Genomic DNA, 16,169 nt, shown 5'->3' with positions numbered 1-16,169 from the left:
AAATGGTGTAATGGTGAGCTTTTCTGGGACAGTAAGTTTGAGTTCCAAATATTCTGTTTGGGCCAATTTTGTTTAGAACATACTATAAGATTGTGTTACAGAAAAAGCAGAAGTGCAATGCTTTTCTTTTTGCTTAAAAACAAGCATACAGAGAGTGCCTCAACAAACAACTAGTTAGCTAACAGATTGTTGAAAATAGTCTTCTGCTCAAATCAAAAACTGTCTCAAGTGTCCCCACAATATATTTACCAACTGCAGTTTTTACACATGGTGATATCACTTAAATTAAATGTTTTTTACATTATATTTGTTTTATATTATATTTACATGTCATTGTGTCAGACCATCATCTATTACTGTATGTGTTTATAGGGAAAAAGAAAGTTAATTTGTGCACAGAAGATTAAATATGTTGTAAAAAGACAAGCGAATCTGAGAATTGTTTAGTCATAATTCAGCCTTTCCTTGTGAATCAGGGCATCTGAATTTCATACCCAGCCATGTTTGCTTGTATCATTAGGGTGTGGTGTGACTTCACTTTATCTTTCACCCTGTCTCTGGCTTCTCATCTCTCTTTCATAGGCTCACCCTACCCTTCTTGATACCTCATCATCCTCAAACAGCCTTAACTTGTCAAATACTTTAATAATGTTCGAAAAGGCTGAGTGCCGAGTCCGGCCCTTGGGTCACAACAACTCCAGGCTGTGCTGCAGGCTGAGGGCAGTGGCTGGAAAGGTGCCTGGTGGGGAAGGAGCTGGGGCTGCTGGTTGACAGCAGCTGCACATGAACCACTGTGCCCAGGTGGCCAAGAAGGCCAATGGCATCCTGGCCCAAATCAGCAATAGTGTGGCCAGCAGAAGCAGGGCAGGGATTGTCCCCCTGTGCTCAGCACTGCTGAGGTCACACCTGGAGTGCTGTGTCCAGCTCTGGAGCTGGTGAAGGCTTGAACAGGCATGACATTGGAGGAATGGTTGAAGGAGCTGGGGATTTTTTGCTTGGGGAAAAGGAGTCTCAGGAAAGGTCTTACCACTCTCTATAACTGCCTCAAACAAGTTACAAGTAATAGGATGAAAGGAAAGGCCTCAGCTTGTGCCAGGGGAAGTTTAGACTGGATATTAGGAAAAAATTTCTTCACCAAAAAGATTGTCAAGCATTGGAACAGGCTACGTAGGGGAGTGGTTGGGTCACCATCACAGAGATAAGTTAAGTGTAGATGTTGCACTTAGAGGCATAGCTTACTGGTAGGCAGTGCTGGGTTAATAGCTGGACTCAGTGATTTTCAAGATATTTTCCAACCTGAATTATTCTATGTTGAAATACTTGAATGTTCTTTCAAGTTGACCGATTTCATTGTACAAGCTGAATACAATGTAAACAATAAAGTATCACAGAGTGAAAACTAAATGGACACGTGGCACCACCAGTGAACAAGGTATGGATATACAGTTTTATTCGTAACAATTTTAATTTTACAGTTTCCTATAAAATTTCAATTTACATTGAAGCCAGTGCTGTTTTTTAACTAGTCTGTTCTTTTTTTTATGTAAAATGCTTATAAACCTGAATTGATTTTTTTTTTCTTTTTTTTCTCTTCTTTCAGGAACTTGAATTTCAGGATCTGACGGCAGTTTTACACTGTATTCACTCCTTTATAGCAGCAAAAGTGGCATCTGTGGATCCAATATTCATAGACAGTCAGAGTATTGCAAGAAAATATATGTACAGTAACTGAAACTAGATTATATGTTGTGACTATGGAAAATAAATTATTTTCTTAACAAAAGTAGTTATTTCATTCACAATATTGCAACTTGGTGATTTTATAAGAAGCTTATAGTTGTGTTATCTGTAATGTTAAGAGTTTTCACAATCTGATGAATATTTTGAATCTATGAGTTAAAAAATACCAAGTCAAAGTTTGTTATCTTCAGCATTGATCTAAAATTCCAAGTGAATATTCATTCAGAAATATTTTCAGAGTCATTTTGATTTCTGCTCTCATGATGATACATTCTACCACTTATTACATAGTAATGTAGAATAACATTTGAAAACTGTATGTCCAAAATTTGGCCTCTAAGTCTGTTTTGAAAAGTGTTGGGCTTACAAATAATTACTACAGTCTTCACTGTAGAAAAGAAGCAATTATTGGAGAAAACTGCTGTCGGAATTGAACTTTCATCTTCCTTCTATATGTTTAAAAAATTGTAGTTCTGTGGTTGGGTTCTTTCAAGGCTTGAGAGTTTAGCTTTTGCAAAACACTAAATAGGCTATTTCAGATCGAGGAACATAGCTAAGCACTCTCTTGGCTCTAAGAATACTCAGTAAGCCCCAGTGTATGTGCAAGGTAATGTTAAGAATGTGATTAAGTATCAACTGTGAAGAGCTTTAGACTCAGCTGAGAAGCCTGACTATAGACACTTTTAAGAAACTTACCATAGGGTTTTCTTGTCTTTTAATAAAGCTTCCATTACCCATTAATTTATTCATTCATAGATTGACTTGACACCTATCCTTTTATGTAACGCTCCATGTGCTTGGGAACAGCTTTTATTTGGAGGAACATGCTTCCAAGATAAGATGAATGTAACAGAACATAAATAATTTTCTGGGACATCTGCCTTTCTTTTTCCTATAGCTTTAACCTTGATTCTTATTAAAGAAAAGTGGATTTTGTCCTTGTTGAGGAAAAGAAAGTTGTTTTACTTTTGACATATTCCGAGCCTTCCTTCTGAAATCATTATCATAAATGCACAGATAATTTCCTGATATTGAAAAAAATGATTAAAAAAGAAGACATTTTAATCTTAGGGCATATTCCCTGTAAGTGATACCAGATACTGTATGGTTTTGTGATAGAAGTTTCAGTTTTTCTCACTTGTACTTTTGAGGTAGCATCAAGAAAATAAAACTATCAAAATCAAGCAAGTAGCATATCTCAAGTAGATGCCATGAATAAGGAGTGAATTAATCAAAGTCCTCCCTAAATTTTAGGAGTCTTGTCAGGTGTTCTGATAAAGTTACAGCTTAAAGTTACTGTAGCCTAATGAAAAAAGGTTGGTGCCTTTAGAAGGTCTCATGTGAGGAGTGTTTTTACATAAACTCAGTGCTTAAGTTTATTCAGCTAAATTCTCTCCTTCAGGTCTTAAACTCTCTTGTCAGACTGCAATGAGGCACTTACTTCAAACAGATGCTTCTCTGTCCACCTAAAGCTTGGGCACACATAAAATGCCTGATGCAGGTGATTTAACCCTGCCAGGAGGAATTCTTGTTTCTGTGTGTCATCCATAGAGAAATTAATTTGAACAGTGCAGACTCTGCTTGTAATTTCAGTGTTGTTTAGGGTTCCAGTGCTGTTTGCATTGAGGCAAAATCTTTTACTCCAGGTAAAACAGTATTTAGCAAATGTGATAAATATATTTATTATTTTAAAATAAATCTTTATAGCCATTATTGTATTTTTAACATACATAATCTCAATTTTATAATAATTTTATTTCAAGAAAATAATTGTAAAAGTTTTCTTTTTTGAACATGCATTTATTGAAAATATTTCAATTAATTCTCAGCTTTCTTTTTTATTTTCAGCTCATTGTATTTACTGAGGTTTTAACATTCACAAATTACAGCATTACCATTATATTTCTTACAGCCAATTCTCAATTCAGTTTATTAGCATGAATAGAAGCATCAAGTTTATATGTTAGAAGTTTAGAAACTTCATTAGAAGTTTCTGTAGGATGAAGAACTATGGAATTAATTCAGTTTTTTCTTTTCTAATATTTTCTGATAGACAGAATTCAATACTAACATGGTAGTTACAGTAGAAAACTGTACCAGTTGGTACTGAACTGGTAGTACAGTCAGACATCTAGACTTAATGTTTTAAGAATCATGTGATTATAAACTAACATATCTCCCCAAATACTGTAATAAAACCTTAAAATAAATTAGGCCTAATTTATTAAATAATCTTTCATTTCTACAAAAAAAAAAAAAAAAAAAGTTCTGCAATTCAAAAAAAGCATTATTGGTTTTTTTTTCCAAAGCAGCTGGATATAGCACTTTTTCATTAGTACTTTCAAATTTCTTATATGAAGTTGCTTATGCTGATTTTAATTAATTTCATTATTTGTTTAATAGAATTTCTAAATTCTTTTAGTCTTTTGATGAGCTACTGTTTCTGCAACACAGTAGTTTTCTTCTGCATGTCCAAATCAATCTCAAGGAATATTAGAGAAAACATTCTTATAAATTCACCCTCTGAAATTTAGCATTGTATTTTGGAAATAATTATTCAAACATATTTTTAATGTGCTTTTTCCTTTCTTTCACATTCTGCAACAGTCTCAAGGTAAGGACTAAAGGCCAGTTTTTTGAGAAAGTTGCCAGAGGCTGGGAAAAGCTAATGGCTTGCTAGTTACTCAGCTGTTATAGGCTGTGAAGGACTTCCATAGCACCTTGCATTTCTTAGTCATATACTTGATATTTGAAAATGTTGCATTCCCAATTTGTTCGGTTGCTTATGTTTCTTTGTCAAATTTTTAATCATCAGTAAAGCATATTAGTTTGTCATTACCTTCAGAATGTGGATCATATATCATGCATATATTTTTCTCTGTCAATGCTGAGAGTATTTGCAACACATTTCAGATGACAAAACACCTCAAAATAGAAAAATAGTGGGATTTACAAATAGATCTGCTGGTAGATACCGTCCACAGTCACCCATCAAGAATTGCAGCCTGAGGCACAGGACATCTGCTTTAGGCATTTCAAATGTCAAATACTTAATTTCTAATGAGATCATAAAACAAATTTTTATATTCTTTGTTACGTACTTGTGATATATTAAGCTTTAGTCTTACAATCTCATTACATATTTGTGTATCGTTTTCCTTTTTATTATTCTAGGGTGACAAAGGTGTACCAGAATTGAATATGGAGTAGGAAAAGACAACCATTTCCTGAAGCAACACCATAAACAGCAGGCTGGGGAAGGAAGCATACAAACATAGAGTTATAAAATTGGGCCCCATCACAAAATCAAGATAGCTGCTTGTGATTAGAAATGAGTAAAACCAGGAAAAATTATCTTTGTGCCTTTATTTAAACTGAAGATGTGGTTAAAAGGCTTAAAGTGATCCCATCTACAAACATGATTTTGAGGAAATGGGTAGTACTGTTGATTTAAATTAGAACAAGGCTCATCATTGACTTATAAATTAAGGAGTGGTACAGCCTGGACTTAGGCACTGGACTTGAATCATACTGATGATTTGTTAATATAATTTCTGGCATGTTTTGCTCTAACATGATTAAAATCTGCAGAAAAAATCCTATTCACAATCAAGCTAAAGTCAGCTTAACTCCGTTCTCAGTGCATGGCATGGTTGTGCCACCCTGTTGAAAACACCAGAGCATTTAATAGAGGGAACGTGGACAGGCTGTGCCAGATGGACTCAGGGATAAAAAACTAACCCCGACAATTTTAGTTATAAATTTAGATGTTACCAGAGCATTTCAGGGACTTAATCTGGTCTATAATATTTAGTCTTATTTTAGTCTGTAATTATAAAGTCTGGGAGGCTGAGGCTATGCTGATCCAATGTGCAAGTTGTGGAAATCTGACTGAATTCTAAGGTTAGGATCTTAGAAAAAGTATTTCAAAATTATTCTCAACATTGAGCCAGTAGGCCTGAAGCTTAAAAATAATTTTCTATGGGAGGAAAAGTAAGCTCTGCCAAATTTTGCAACCATTAATCTAAAATCCTGTATTATATCTGAACTACATTAATTTATATGTAACTTCACAAAAGGCATGCTTTTTCCACAAAAGATTTAATGTGTAACCTGATTTTTGCGGTGGTCTAAACAGAATTTAAAACTGCCTGAATTTCTTTTTAAGTACATTTCCATAAATGCTTCTATCAAAATGCTGTCAGTATTTTATAACACTTTCTTGCCCACCTGAGTGTCTCCTCTGTTGCAGTGCTCAAAGTGAGGTGTTTATAATGGTAATGCAATTTTTCTGCTTTTTGTTTACTTCTGTGGTTGATTTTCCTTTAATACAGTTTGCTAGTAAGCTTTTTCAGAGCAGAGAGGGTGAGTGTTAGGAAGGAAGCTCTTTGGAAGCTCTTTTCTCCATGCTCTCAATGAGAGGCAAAGTGATTTCTGTCCTTTCGTGTGCATGAGAAATAGGAGAAAGCACTGCAAAATAGAAGCAGGGGAGGAATGGACACACAGACAAACTGTGAAATTTTAAAAAACTTCTTTACTTAGGTATGCAAAACACCTCTTGGAAATAATTTGACTCATTTTTGGAACTTCAGCAGGAAATTCATCTTTTAGTGTAGTTCTCTTACTTTGAATTGCTATTATTGAGCTATGGATGCTGAAGAGTTAAAGACTGCAAAGAAAAAATGTGAAATGTATCATGTAATTGTGGGGTTTTTTTAACCGATGCTTCAAAATGTTTAGGTACTTTTGTGTTGAAGCATGTAGAGAAACAATTATCTTATGTGAACTAAAGACTTTGTAGTAAAGTTATTAAGTGCAAAACAGATTTGTGTACCATGCAAGATGAAATCAAATATGTATTCTAATATGGTTCAACCACAAAAAATTCTTAAGTAAAATATTTTTATGAAACTTGAAGTTATCAAATTCCGTGGACATGATCCAAAATCCACTGCTGTTTTAAGTCCCAGTAAATTATACAGGACATTGCCTGAAACAAAGATAAATGATTTTAAATAATAAAGAGAGGAACCAAAATGCTTTTCTTTTCTAATATTCCCTCAGTGCACATCTGCCTGCATGTTCACTTCCAGGCTTCATGCCTACCGAAAAAACTGCTGGCTTTTCAGTAGGGAATCAAAATCAGAACTATTTGGGCTGAAATCCATAATCTTTTTTTTGGATCAGTTTTCATGATGTCCTGTACGGGTTGCACTTATGCAGGTATTCCAACCTCTGGTTTACATGGATCACAGACACTTTTTCAGTGCAAAGACATGATCTATTGTGCAAGTCTACACATCAGGAGGTGTGAGTGGCAGAAGCAGCTCAGCTGCATAGATCTCTAGGACTGCAAGACAACCAAACATGGAAAGGAAGTTAAATGTAAGAACTTTATTTTTCTTTCCTCATTACTGATTACTCTTGGAACATTATTTCTGTTATATTTCTAGGCTAACTGACTGTTTCTTACAAGTCTCTAAATTTCCAACTATGATGGAAATGTCATACTTGATATGTATTAAGGAATTAATGTAGAAATTAGGTGTCCAGTCTGTGTTAATCATCTGATCTCAACCCCATAACCAGTGGATAGAGACCAGCAAATCCAAGGAGTGCTTTATTCCTTACTGCAATAGATGCCTAAAACCAGTGGAATAAATAATGCTCTGAGAATGCGTCTTTCTCCATCAACAAGCTATACTACCACAAAGATTTTTGACAGCTCAATTTTCTATAGACAGGTTTAATATCAGATTTATGTACCAATACAATAAAAGTAGCAATCATGAGCAATGTTGCAGGATTATGAGAATAATATAAAACAATGATGAAGTGAATGATATTTAAATCAGAAATTTGTCATCTCATTTAACTGGCAGAGGGGAGGGAAGAAAAGGTCTTAGCCTTTGTATTAATTCATAGATGAGTTCGGTATCTCAGGAGATGCACTGACTCTTAGAACACAGAGCTACTCATAAAAAAAATATTAGAGACATTCTAATGTGTCTCTAAGCACTTTGTTCAATTAACATTCAAAACTGAGCTAAATTACTACTCTACAACATCCGTAAGCAGAGTACATAATTAGCTCACTGTTTTCTTTTTGCACAGAAGATAGACAAGTATTCCCTGGTGGAGTGAATATGAATATCAGATTGGTTTTAGGTATAAAACTTTCCCTGAGTTTTAAAGTAGAAGTCCTTTACTGAACTAGTGTGTTTTAATGCTGGACAGAACTGGAAAAAGCTGCTCTTGAATTTTTCTTACTAAGACTTGGAGAAGTGCTATGATTTGCATCTGTCTTGTACTCTAACTGTTTTCAATACAATGAAGAATCTTTGGAATAAAGGCAGGAGTTTTCCTCATTTACTTATATTAAAAGAACAATGGCTTCCACAAAAGCCCCAGCAGTTATTAGCACATATCACATCAGGTGCTTGAGATATATTGATACTTTCACAGAACTCAAAAGGGAAAATTTGTGCAGCTAGAGAGAAGTAGGAAACAGCAACATCCAAATGACTGCAGAGTTGAAAGTCACAGACATTTGTGGGCTTCAGTTCTTTATTCCAGTCAATGATTTTTATCAGCATTTCTAGTATTATTAGAGATTTATTTCTCTCCTCACTGGGATATTCATAGCAGATTTAAAGGAAAAGTAATCATATTCATAACCAAACATATTTAATTTGCACTTTATCTTCCATTGGACCAAGGCACTGTGGAATTTCAGTTAACTCATTCCATACAGTAGGTAAAAATGCTGTTATGACAGCATCAGATTCTGGGTTCCTGGTCACTCAGAGTTAATTTCTTCCCAGTCCTGCAAATAATCTCCCTGAGTTTATTTGCTTGTTGTATTCTTTTGCACTTTAGAGTTTTACTAATAGCTCAAAATATTCTTTTGTTTCATTACAATAGTTGTAATATTTGTCACCCTAATTCTATAAAGCTAAGTGCTTCTGTTAGTGTTCAGAAACACGCATAATTACGGGATATGATTATATGCAGGTGCTTTTATTAAGAGCTCTGGGAGTCGGGGTACAAACCCAAATCTGACTCCGACATGGCTTTCGAGCTGAACGTATTTTATATTCTATCGTCATATAACTTACATATTAATTATTAAACTTATATTGTTCTATTGTATACACTGACATGAGTTTCTCATGATCTTTCTTAGGTCCCTGACCACAGTTTCTCATGATTATTCTTATGATTAAATAGTAATTATATTTAATTACTAAACAATCATCACATCTAACAATTATATCATTTATCATGTACAGGTGCAGTTCTAGTAAGTACGAGTTCTCCATGTGCTTAGGGTGTTTATTTTTCCAGGGCCTACTAAGCTTATTTTTGCTTTTAACCCTTAATCCCCATGATTTTAAAACCCTTTTACTATCACTTCTATGCCTTTTGTTGCCACAATAACCATTTCTATTCCTTCAATATTTTCTTCATTTCCTTTTAATTTCCTAATAAGTTTCTCACTCAGTGTTTTATATCCTAGACAACCAAGAAAGGCACATATTGTTGAAGGCTAAGAGGCTTATAATTAGCATCACAAAGACCTAACTGAAGTATGGTACAAATTTTTCCAAGAAGAAAATTAGGAAAGGATCTACATGACTAAAGCAGAGAAACCTTGTTTACATACTTTTCGTATGAGCATTCAGAAATTGTCTTTTTAGGGATCATTTCCTGATTGCAATTGCAGATATAAAACATATATATATATATGATATATGTTACAGATTGTATATTTTTATATATATACATTATATTTTATATATAGGTAATATGTTATATAGGATGTATATATATGTGTATATATATGCGTGTGTATATATGTATATATATATGTATACATGTGATATGTATATATCACCCTCTGTGAACTCTAGCTAGTGAGAACACTGAGAATCCAAACTGTTAAATGTCCTTGGGGATTTCTTCACAGGAAGCTCAAGAAACAGAGTTCCATGATCAACTTCCCTCTTGCTGAGCAGATTTTGCAGTGGGAAATAGATGTAGCTGTTCTAGTATTTTGTGTAAGTGATTATTTAGATGACCCTAAATGAAAATTGCTAAGTTTACAACAATCTACTCACATCAGGCACTCACTTTTAATTCCTAGACCTTCACAGTTGTTTTCTGAGCATATTTCAGTCAATAACTCCAGCCAGTTGGAAGTGTGCATATAAATGATTGCTGTGCCTCAGTTGGTGAGTGGAAGTCGTCATTAAGCTGTAATAGCTTGATTACATATGGCTGCTTACCTGTGAATCTATTCTTAGACTTCTCAGGTCAAATAGATTAGCCCCACTAGAAGTGTGCTTCAGGGGTGGGTTTGAAATTAAATTTAAAATACAAGAAATTTTCTGCAAAATATTGTTAGTGTGGTGAGAACAAGCAAGTAGTTGCATTAAGAGTAGAAGAAAATAAGCACATTTTATGTACTTGAAAAGTCTATTGAAATCCATCTTTATGTTTTGAAACTAGGGATTTCTAATCATATAAAAATGAGCTGTTTTTTACTCCTGGCAACATAATTATGCAGTGTAGGAAAGTCATACTTCAAGTTATTGTTTTGTCACGTTTTCAAAGTGAGAGATCATTCAGAGCACCTGTCTGTTCAGCTGCATCATTGCTTATGTTTCTCTCTTTAAATGCATGCCTGACTCATTTGTGTCATTATCCAGAGCAATCATCACTTAGTCCTGGAGACCCTTGATCCTGCTCATTCCTTGTGCTGCTATGTCAGAAAATAAAAAGCCACCATTTCTCATATGCATTTTGTCTCTGATTTTTAAAAGCGAGGAAGTTTTATGTTTAGACCTAGAAGAAAATTCCTTGAATCAAAACAAAAACAAAAAAAAAAAAAAAGAAAAAAAAAAAGGAAAAGAGGCAAATATTCTTTTCCAACCCAAATGGTTCCTATGTTTCTAAAAGCTATCTTAAAAAAGGAAAAATCCCTTTAATTTAGCACAGTATTCCTAAATATTTTCTACATTCCCCCAAGCCTTTATGAATTAGTAAATGGGATTACAAGCAGTTTAAAGGTGCTACCTAGCAAGTGTGTCCTCAGCAAGTGTGTCACCTTCTCTTCTACACTCACAAGGTGAAACAAAGGTATGATTCTCAACTGTTACTTGAAGAAAGAAGATTAATATTTGTAGAGAAACATGTACTAATTTGATTTCTTTTCCTGTACGTTTTTTGGTCATCTATACTTTTGTTGTTGGTTTCTTTTCCTAGCTGAACAGTTCTGCCTCCACCAAAAAAAAAAAAATTCTGATACTCTATTTATAGGATGAATTTGGAAATTTGGAGGAGTACTTACTGGGAGGAATTAACAAAGTAGATTTCTGTGCATCCCAGCACAACTGTTGTGCATCTGGGAGTACCTCTCAACCAGCAATCAATCTGCCCAAGTCCAGACGACTGAGACTTGAAGCTCTGAGATCCAGCACATAGGGAATTGTCAGCCTGACAGTTTTCCTGCCACCATGCTTCATTTCAGAAAACAGGCCCTGGATTATAGACATGTTTCCAAGTTCTTATTTTTTAATAACAGCAGAGCTTTATGGATAACCAGTCAGAAACAAAGAAATACCCTTTTTTCATTAAAATTTCCCATACTGCAGATTAGGGCAGAAGCAAATTCACTGTAATGAAGTACTGAAAATGAGAGGTGCCTGAATGTATTCTTTCTCTTTGTGATATCCTTGATCGTCTTGGTTCCATATGATTCCATGATTTTAGCTGAGCATCCTCAGCTTTTTCATCACCATGAAGACCACAGCACCCACCACTGTTGAAAATAGTGCCTGTTCATGCCAGGAACATAGATCTGGGCTAATTCACTGACTAGAATTTGTGCAGCTGTCTCTTGTTCACATTGTAAAGGCAACAATGGGCTAATTTTAAGTATAAAAATAGAGACCAGGCTACTGGAGCAATTTTTCATTTAATTTCAAACCTTTAATATTTACATAATTATTTTTTTGTGAGAAAAGAGTAGTTGCGATGCAATGTGTGTTTACAGTCATAAAGGCAAAACATTTGTAAAATCCACCTTGTAAATTAAATACTTGCATTCACAAGGCTCTTGTCTGTAGAACACAAAGCTCTGCAAAAGCACATGTAAGTGCTTCTAACCACCATTTATGCATGGCTAACTTAAAGCTGTTGAATAATCTTTATGCGATAGCTGTGGCAGTGTTTGAAATAAAGAGCAGGACCACATGCTCTGCTCTATAAACAGTTAGGTACACCACTGATACTTAAAAGTAATTTTAAATATTAATTCAGTGGTCGGGAAAATATATTTAAACTGTAAAAACACTCTCTCAAATGATGTGAACAGAAAACAAACAAACAAAAAAAGCTGGAACAGGTGCTTGGGAATGAGAACAACATAGAACCAGGTTCTTGGGAATATGCTGAGTCCTGAGAAGCTGTTATGCAGACCAGAGTAGGCAGCATGCATGTTTACAAATGTAGAGAGCATGAAAGGAGAATTATTCAACAATTACTTGCACAGTGTGAGCAGAAATACTGCTCAATTGTTCTGAAACAGTGGTCCTGTCAGAGAAAGTAAAATCTTTGGGTTTCGGTTTCCTTTTTGTGCTTGTGAGTGATTTTGCAACTGCAAGTACTTTCTGTATCTCTTCCTGAAGTGTGTATATGTATCATTCACTACCCTGTTCCTCAGATTATAATATCAATTATGCCTTTTGTAGGAAATTTTAAATGTTCTCTCAGAGGATGCAATTCAATTCTCCAAGAGGTCAAATCACTGGTGGTCACTGAATATTTTCTCATTTCATTCCTCTGCACTCACTGTTCCCATGGTAGGTGTCTGTTCACTACATGTATTTCTGCCATTTTCTGTATCTTTTTCACTGAGCATCCTTGAGTGGTTGAGGTTTCTTTCAAATTTGTTCTAGTGCCTCTGGAAATCAAATTTTGTGTTCTCTTAATCAGTTTAATCAAAACTTCTTATTTACAACCAATATTTTGAAATTCTTAAATCTCACAAAGACAGATGGAGATAGGAGTTTTAGCTCTATTTGGAATTTTCTGATAGCTTACCATATTGACAATACAAAATGTCATTTATTTCAAATTTTTACACTGATATGACATTATTAGGTGTACTTAAATGATTAATTATTCATGCTTATTACATTCTCTTTATTCCATTACATGAACAAAATGGATATTTGTTATATAAGCCATGATATTTCTTTTTAAGGAGGGAATAACAATTTATGATGTTAGATGCTCAGATCTGTATTTATCTGTATTGACTGGAAATTAAATTTTAAAAAAAAGAAACATTTTGCAATAGCATTATTGCAAATTGGGGGAATTTAATTTTAATTTAACTAATTTAGCATATTTAGTAGTACATTGGTTGATATTAGTCCTCTTTCAACAGAAACACATCCAATTACTTTTGTTGATAGAGATAACAATATATAAATCACTTATGATTTAAAGTAAGGAGTTTGAGGTTCTCGGGATGTTCTCAGGTTATACTTTGCTGTAAAAAATGGAGATTACTCTTTCTGAAAGTGGTAAGTGAAAAGAAGGGAAAGCTATGTGCTTTTTCTTTGAAAAAACTAGTTGTTATGTGTCCTTGAAATTTGTATTAGAAGCATTCCTACATGTACTTTTGTATCAATATTCCCAGGAATTATTATCTTAAATACCACAGTTTGTTCAGTGTGGGTGGCAGGCATCACCAGTAGCTGAGCCACACAGTACATCTGTGGGAATTTCCATCCCAAAATAATCAGTTTGAAATATGCAGCTGTTTCTTCTCCACCCCTCCATCATGCCATCTTGTTTGCAAAGTGAAAGACAAATGCCACTTCTTGGTAAAAACTTGCAAGAATATGTGATGGAAGAGAAGTATGGAGATTTTTAATGAAATCGGTGCTTTGGTGCTTTTCTCCAGTGCATGAGCATCATTGACAGTGATGTCCAGAGCTGGTTTATATTCTGATCAGTAACCATCAATGAGGCATAAGTCTGACTCCTGGCTAATGTTGTTCATGGAAAAAAAGGTGTATATTTCAGATATTCCTTTTAGTGTTTTTTTCACCCAAAGAAGAAAAATATATGTAGACACTTTATAGGAAATGTTTCAAACCACTTCCTGACATGCCTTTGAAAGTCAGTGGGCATTTGTGGAATTCCTTAAGAACTCAGGGCTTTAGGATTAAGTATTCAATGTAATACTCAGGTATTCCCCTCTAATTGACATTTGTTCTTATTCATACCCTGTAAATCTTTACTAAAAGGGAAAAATCATATTTTCTTCAGTAACTGACATAAGTTTTGAACAATCAAGTATATTGCAATCTGTGGGGCTGGGAAAAAAGTGATCTACAGCAGATAATTGGCGCAAGATTTTCAGTTTTAAAACTTTATGCAGAATGATCTCAGAAGTTATTTTTGAAGAAGAACATTTGAATTAGTATACTCTATTGCAGTCAGTAACTATACCTTATTAAATGTTTCCTGACAGTTCACTACCTCTGTCTTAAAAATGCATTAGTTCAGCAGCTCATAATAGAACCAAACCTAAATAGGTGTCAAAATGCTATATAGACACAAAGATTGAATGTTTTTAATCTTTGCCATGTGGTAATTAAATGTTTGTTGAAGCTCTTTGAGGTTTTGCATATTGCAGGTTTCTTTCGTTTTTGGAGGAAGGTGGTACTGAGGGCTACAGTGCAACAAAATGAGCCCATATATGTGATCATCTTGGTATAGGGAACTACTTGCAAGTAATCCTGAAATGATCAAAATAAAGCTAACAAAAATTATTCATACTCATAGTGTTTCACATCTAAGTGGTATTCATTATATATTTTACTATACGTTTTATGTGTTTCAGTTGGCAAATTAAAAAAGACATCTGAAACGCAGCATTTTTTGTGTGTGCAGCTTTGCTTTTGTTCCTTTTTTATGGGAAATGCATCCTCTCAACATGTGCATGATTATAGATTTGCATAGTGTAAAATTACTGTAATTTTATCTGTTCAGGAAGTCAGAAAGGGATTTAATAAGTAGTAAAAGTTAAACTAGGAAGTAATATAAAGGCAGAGTGTATATATTTTGCACTTTTAAATAACCTTTTATAACAAGAATCTATTATCGTACCGTATACTGTAATTCACTTTGTTGTGATACTCTTGCTATTGTCACAGTATTGTCTTTAAATCTGGATATGAATGGTTTGTATATGTACATACTTCAAAAGTGATTACTACAATGGAATATGTGCTCCCTGTCACTGTTATTAGCATCCAACTGGAGAAATATTCACCAATTATTTTTTTTATAAATTATGAATGTACAGTGTAAATTAGCAAATCAAATATTGCAGCAATGAAGAGATGCACTTTAAAAATGTAAAAGTGTATATCTCCAAGAGTGTTATTTTGTATAGATGTTTTGGAATAAATAATTTATTGCTCATTAGTGGGGTTTTTTTGTCATTTATGAAATAAATATAAGGTATCTGAAAGCAGCTATTTGAGTTTTATATTTTATCATCAGTGATTTTAGTGGGTTTCTTACTTTTTAAAATTAAGGTTTTGTAATTAGAATAGTAAAGGACTTTGTCACATTTTCCGTCTGTTTCACCAAATCATTATTGGCTTGATCTAGTGGCTGTGAGGAAGCCAAGGTGTGAGCCATGATCAGGCCCCAGTCCTTTTAGCAATCAGCCAGCAAAAGGACATTGCCACAGCATCTTCCTTCAGTCATCAAGACCAATTTGGCCATGGAAATCAAGGTATGGAGAGAGGGGAACACAGCAAGGAATTGGGAGCATTTCCATTTTCCATGGTTTAAATGCAGCCAGTCGATATTTTCTGAAAGGCATAATAACCACAGTATACATTTGCTTCCGTGAGAGATTAGTGCTGAAATTCTGAACTGAAAAGTACTAAAAGTGCAAAATGTCTGCAGCCTTTAAAGCTGGGAATTATTCAGATTTGTAATCTAAGATTTTCTCTAGATTTCTTCCAACCCTTTTTGAGAAAAAACACAGCACATTAAGACCAAGTCACCTCTACCAGGCAGATGTTTGGAAAAAGAAACTTCAGAAAAGTTTTATAAACAGATTTTTTTTTTCTTTTTAATGTCTTCTAGTATATCTAGCTTGTAAGAAGAAAACACATTTATATTCTGAAGGAAAAGTATAAATCCTAAATTTAGAACTCAAAGAAAAACAGTGTGTGTTTTAATGGATCTGGGCTTGCTATCTTAGGTAATGACAATAACAATGTCATTAAAGATAGTCTATAATTTGTCTTTCAGTTAACACTTTTCAGTCACTCCTCCTCTTAGTCTTTGAATCCAGAGGTATCCTAGTATCACAAAATTGAATCTGAAGT

General features: G+C 34.3%; 1 protein-coding gene across 3 annotated transcripts in view; it reads left to right on the top strand.

Moving 5' to 3' along the window:
* Positions 1 to 15,298, top strand: part of SNTG2 (syntrophin gamma 2) — a 226,420-nt gene extending 211,122 nt beyond the window's left edge. For all 3 annotated transcript variants that reach the window (XM_072926387.1, XM_072926385.1, XM_002195418.6), the window contains one exon: positions 1,601 to 15,298. In XM_072926387.1, coding sequence (XP_072782488.1) covers positions 1,601 to 1,732 — 132 coding nt within the window. In that variant the 3' untranslated portion in view covers positions 1,733 to 15,298. The remainder of the gene's footprint in view (positions 1 to 1,600) is intronic.
* The last annotated feature ends 871 nt before the right edge of the window (positions 15,299 to 16,169 follow it).

The sequence above is a fragment of the Taeniopygia guttata genome, chromosome 3, assembly GCF_048771995.1.
Source record: "Taeniopygia guttata chromosome 3, bTaeGut7.mat, whole genome shotgun sequence".
NCBI lineage: Eukaryota > Metazoa > Chordata > Aves > Passeriformes > Estrildidae > Taeniopygia > Taeniopygia guttata.
This window is presented reverse-complemented; position numbering and strand designations above follow the sequence as displayed.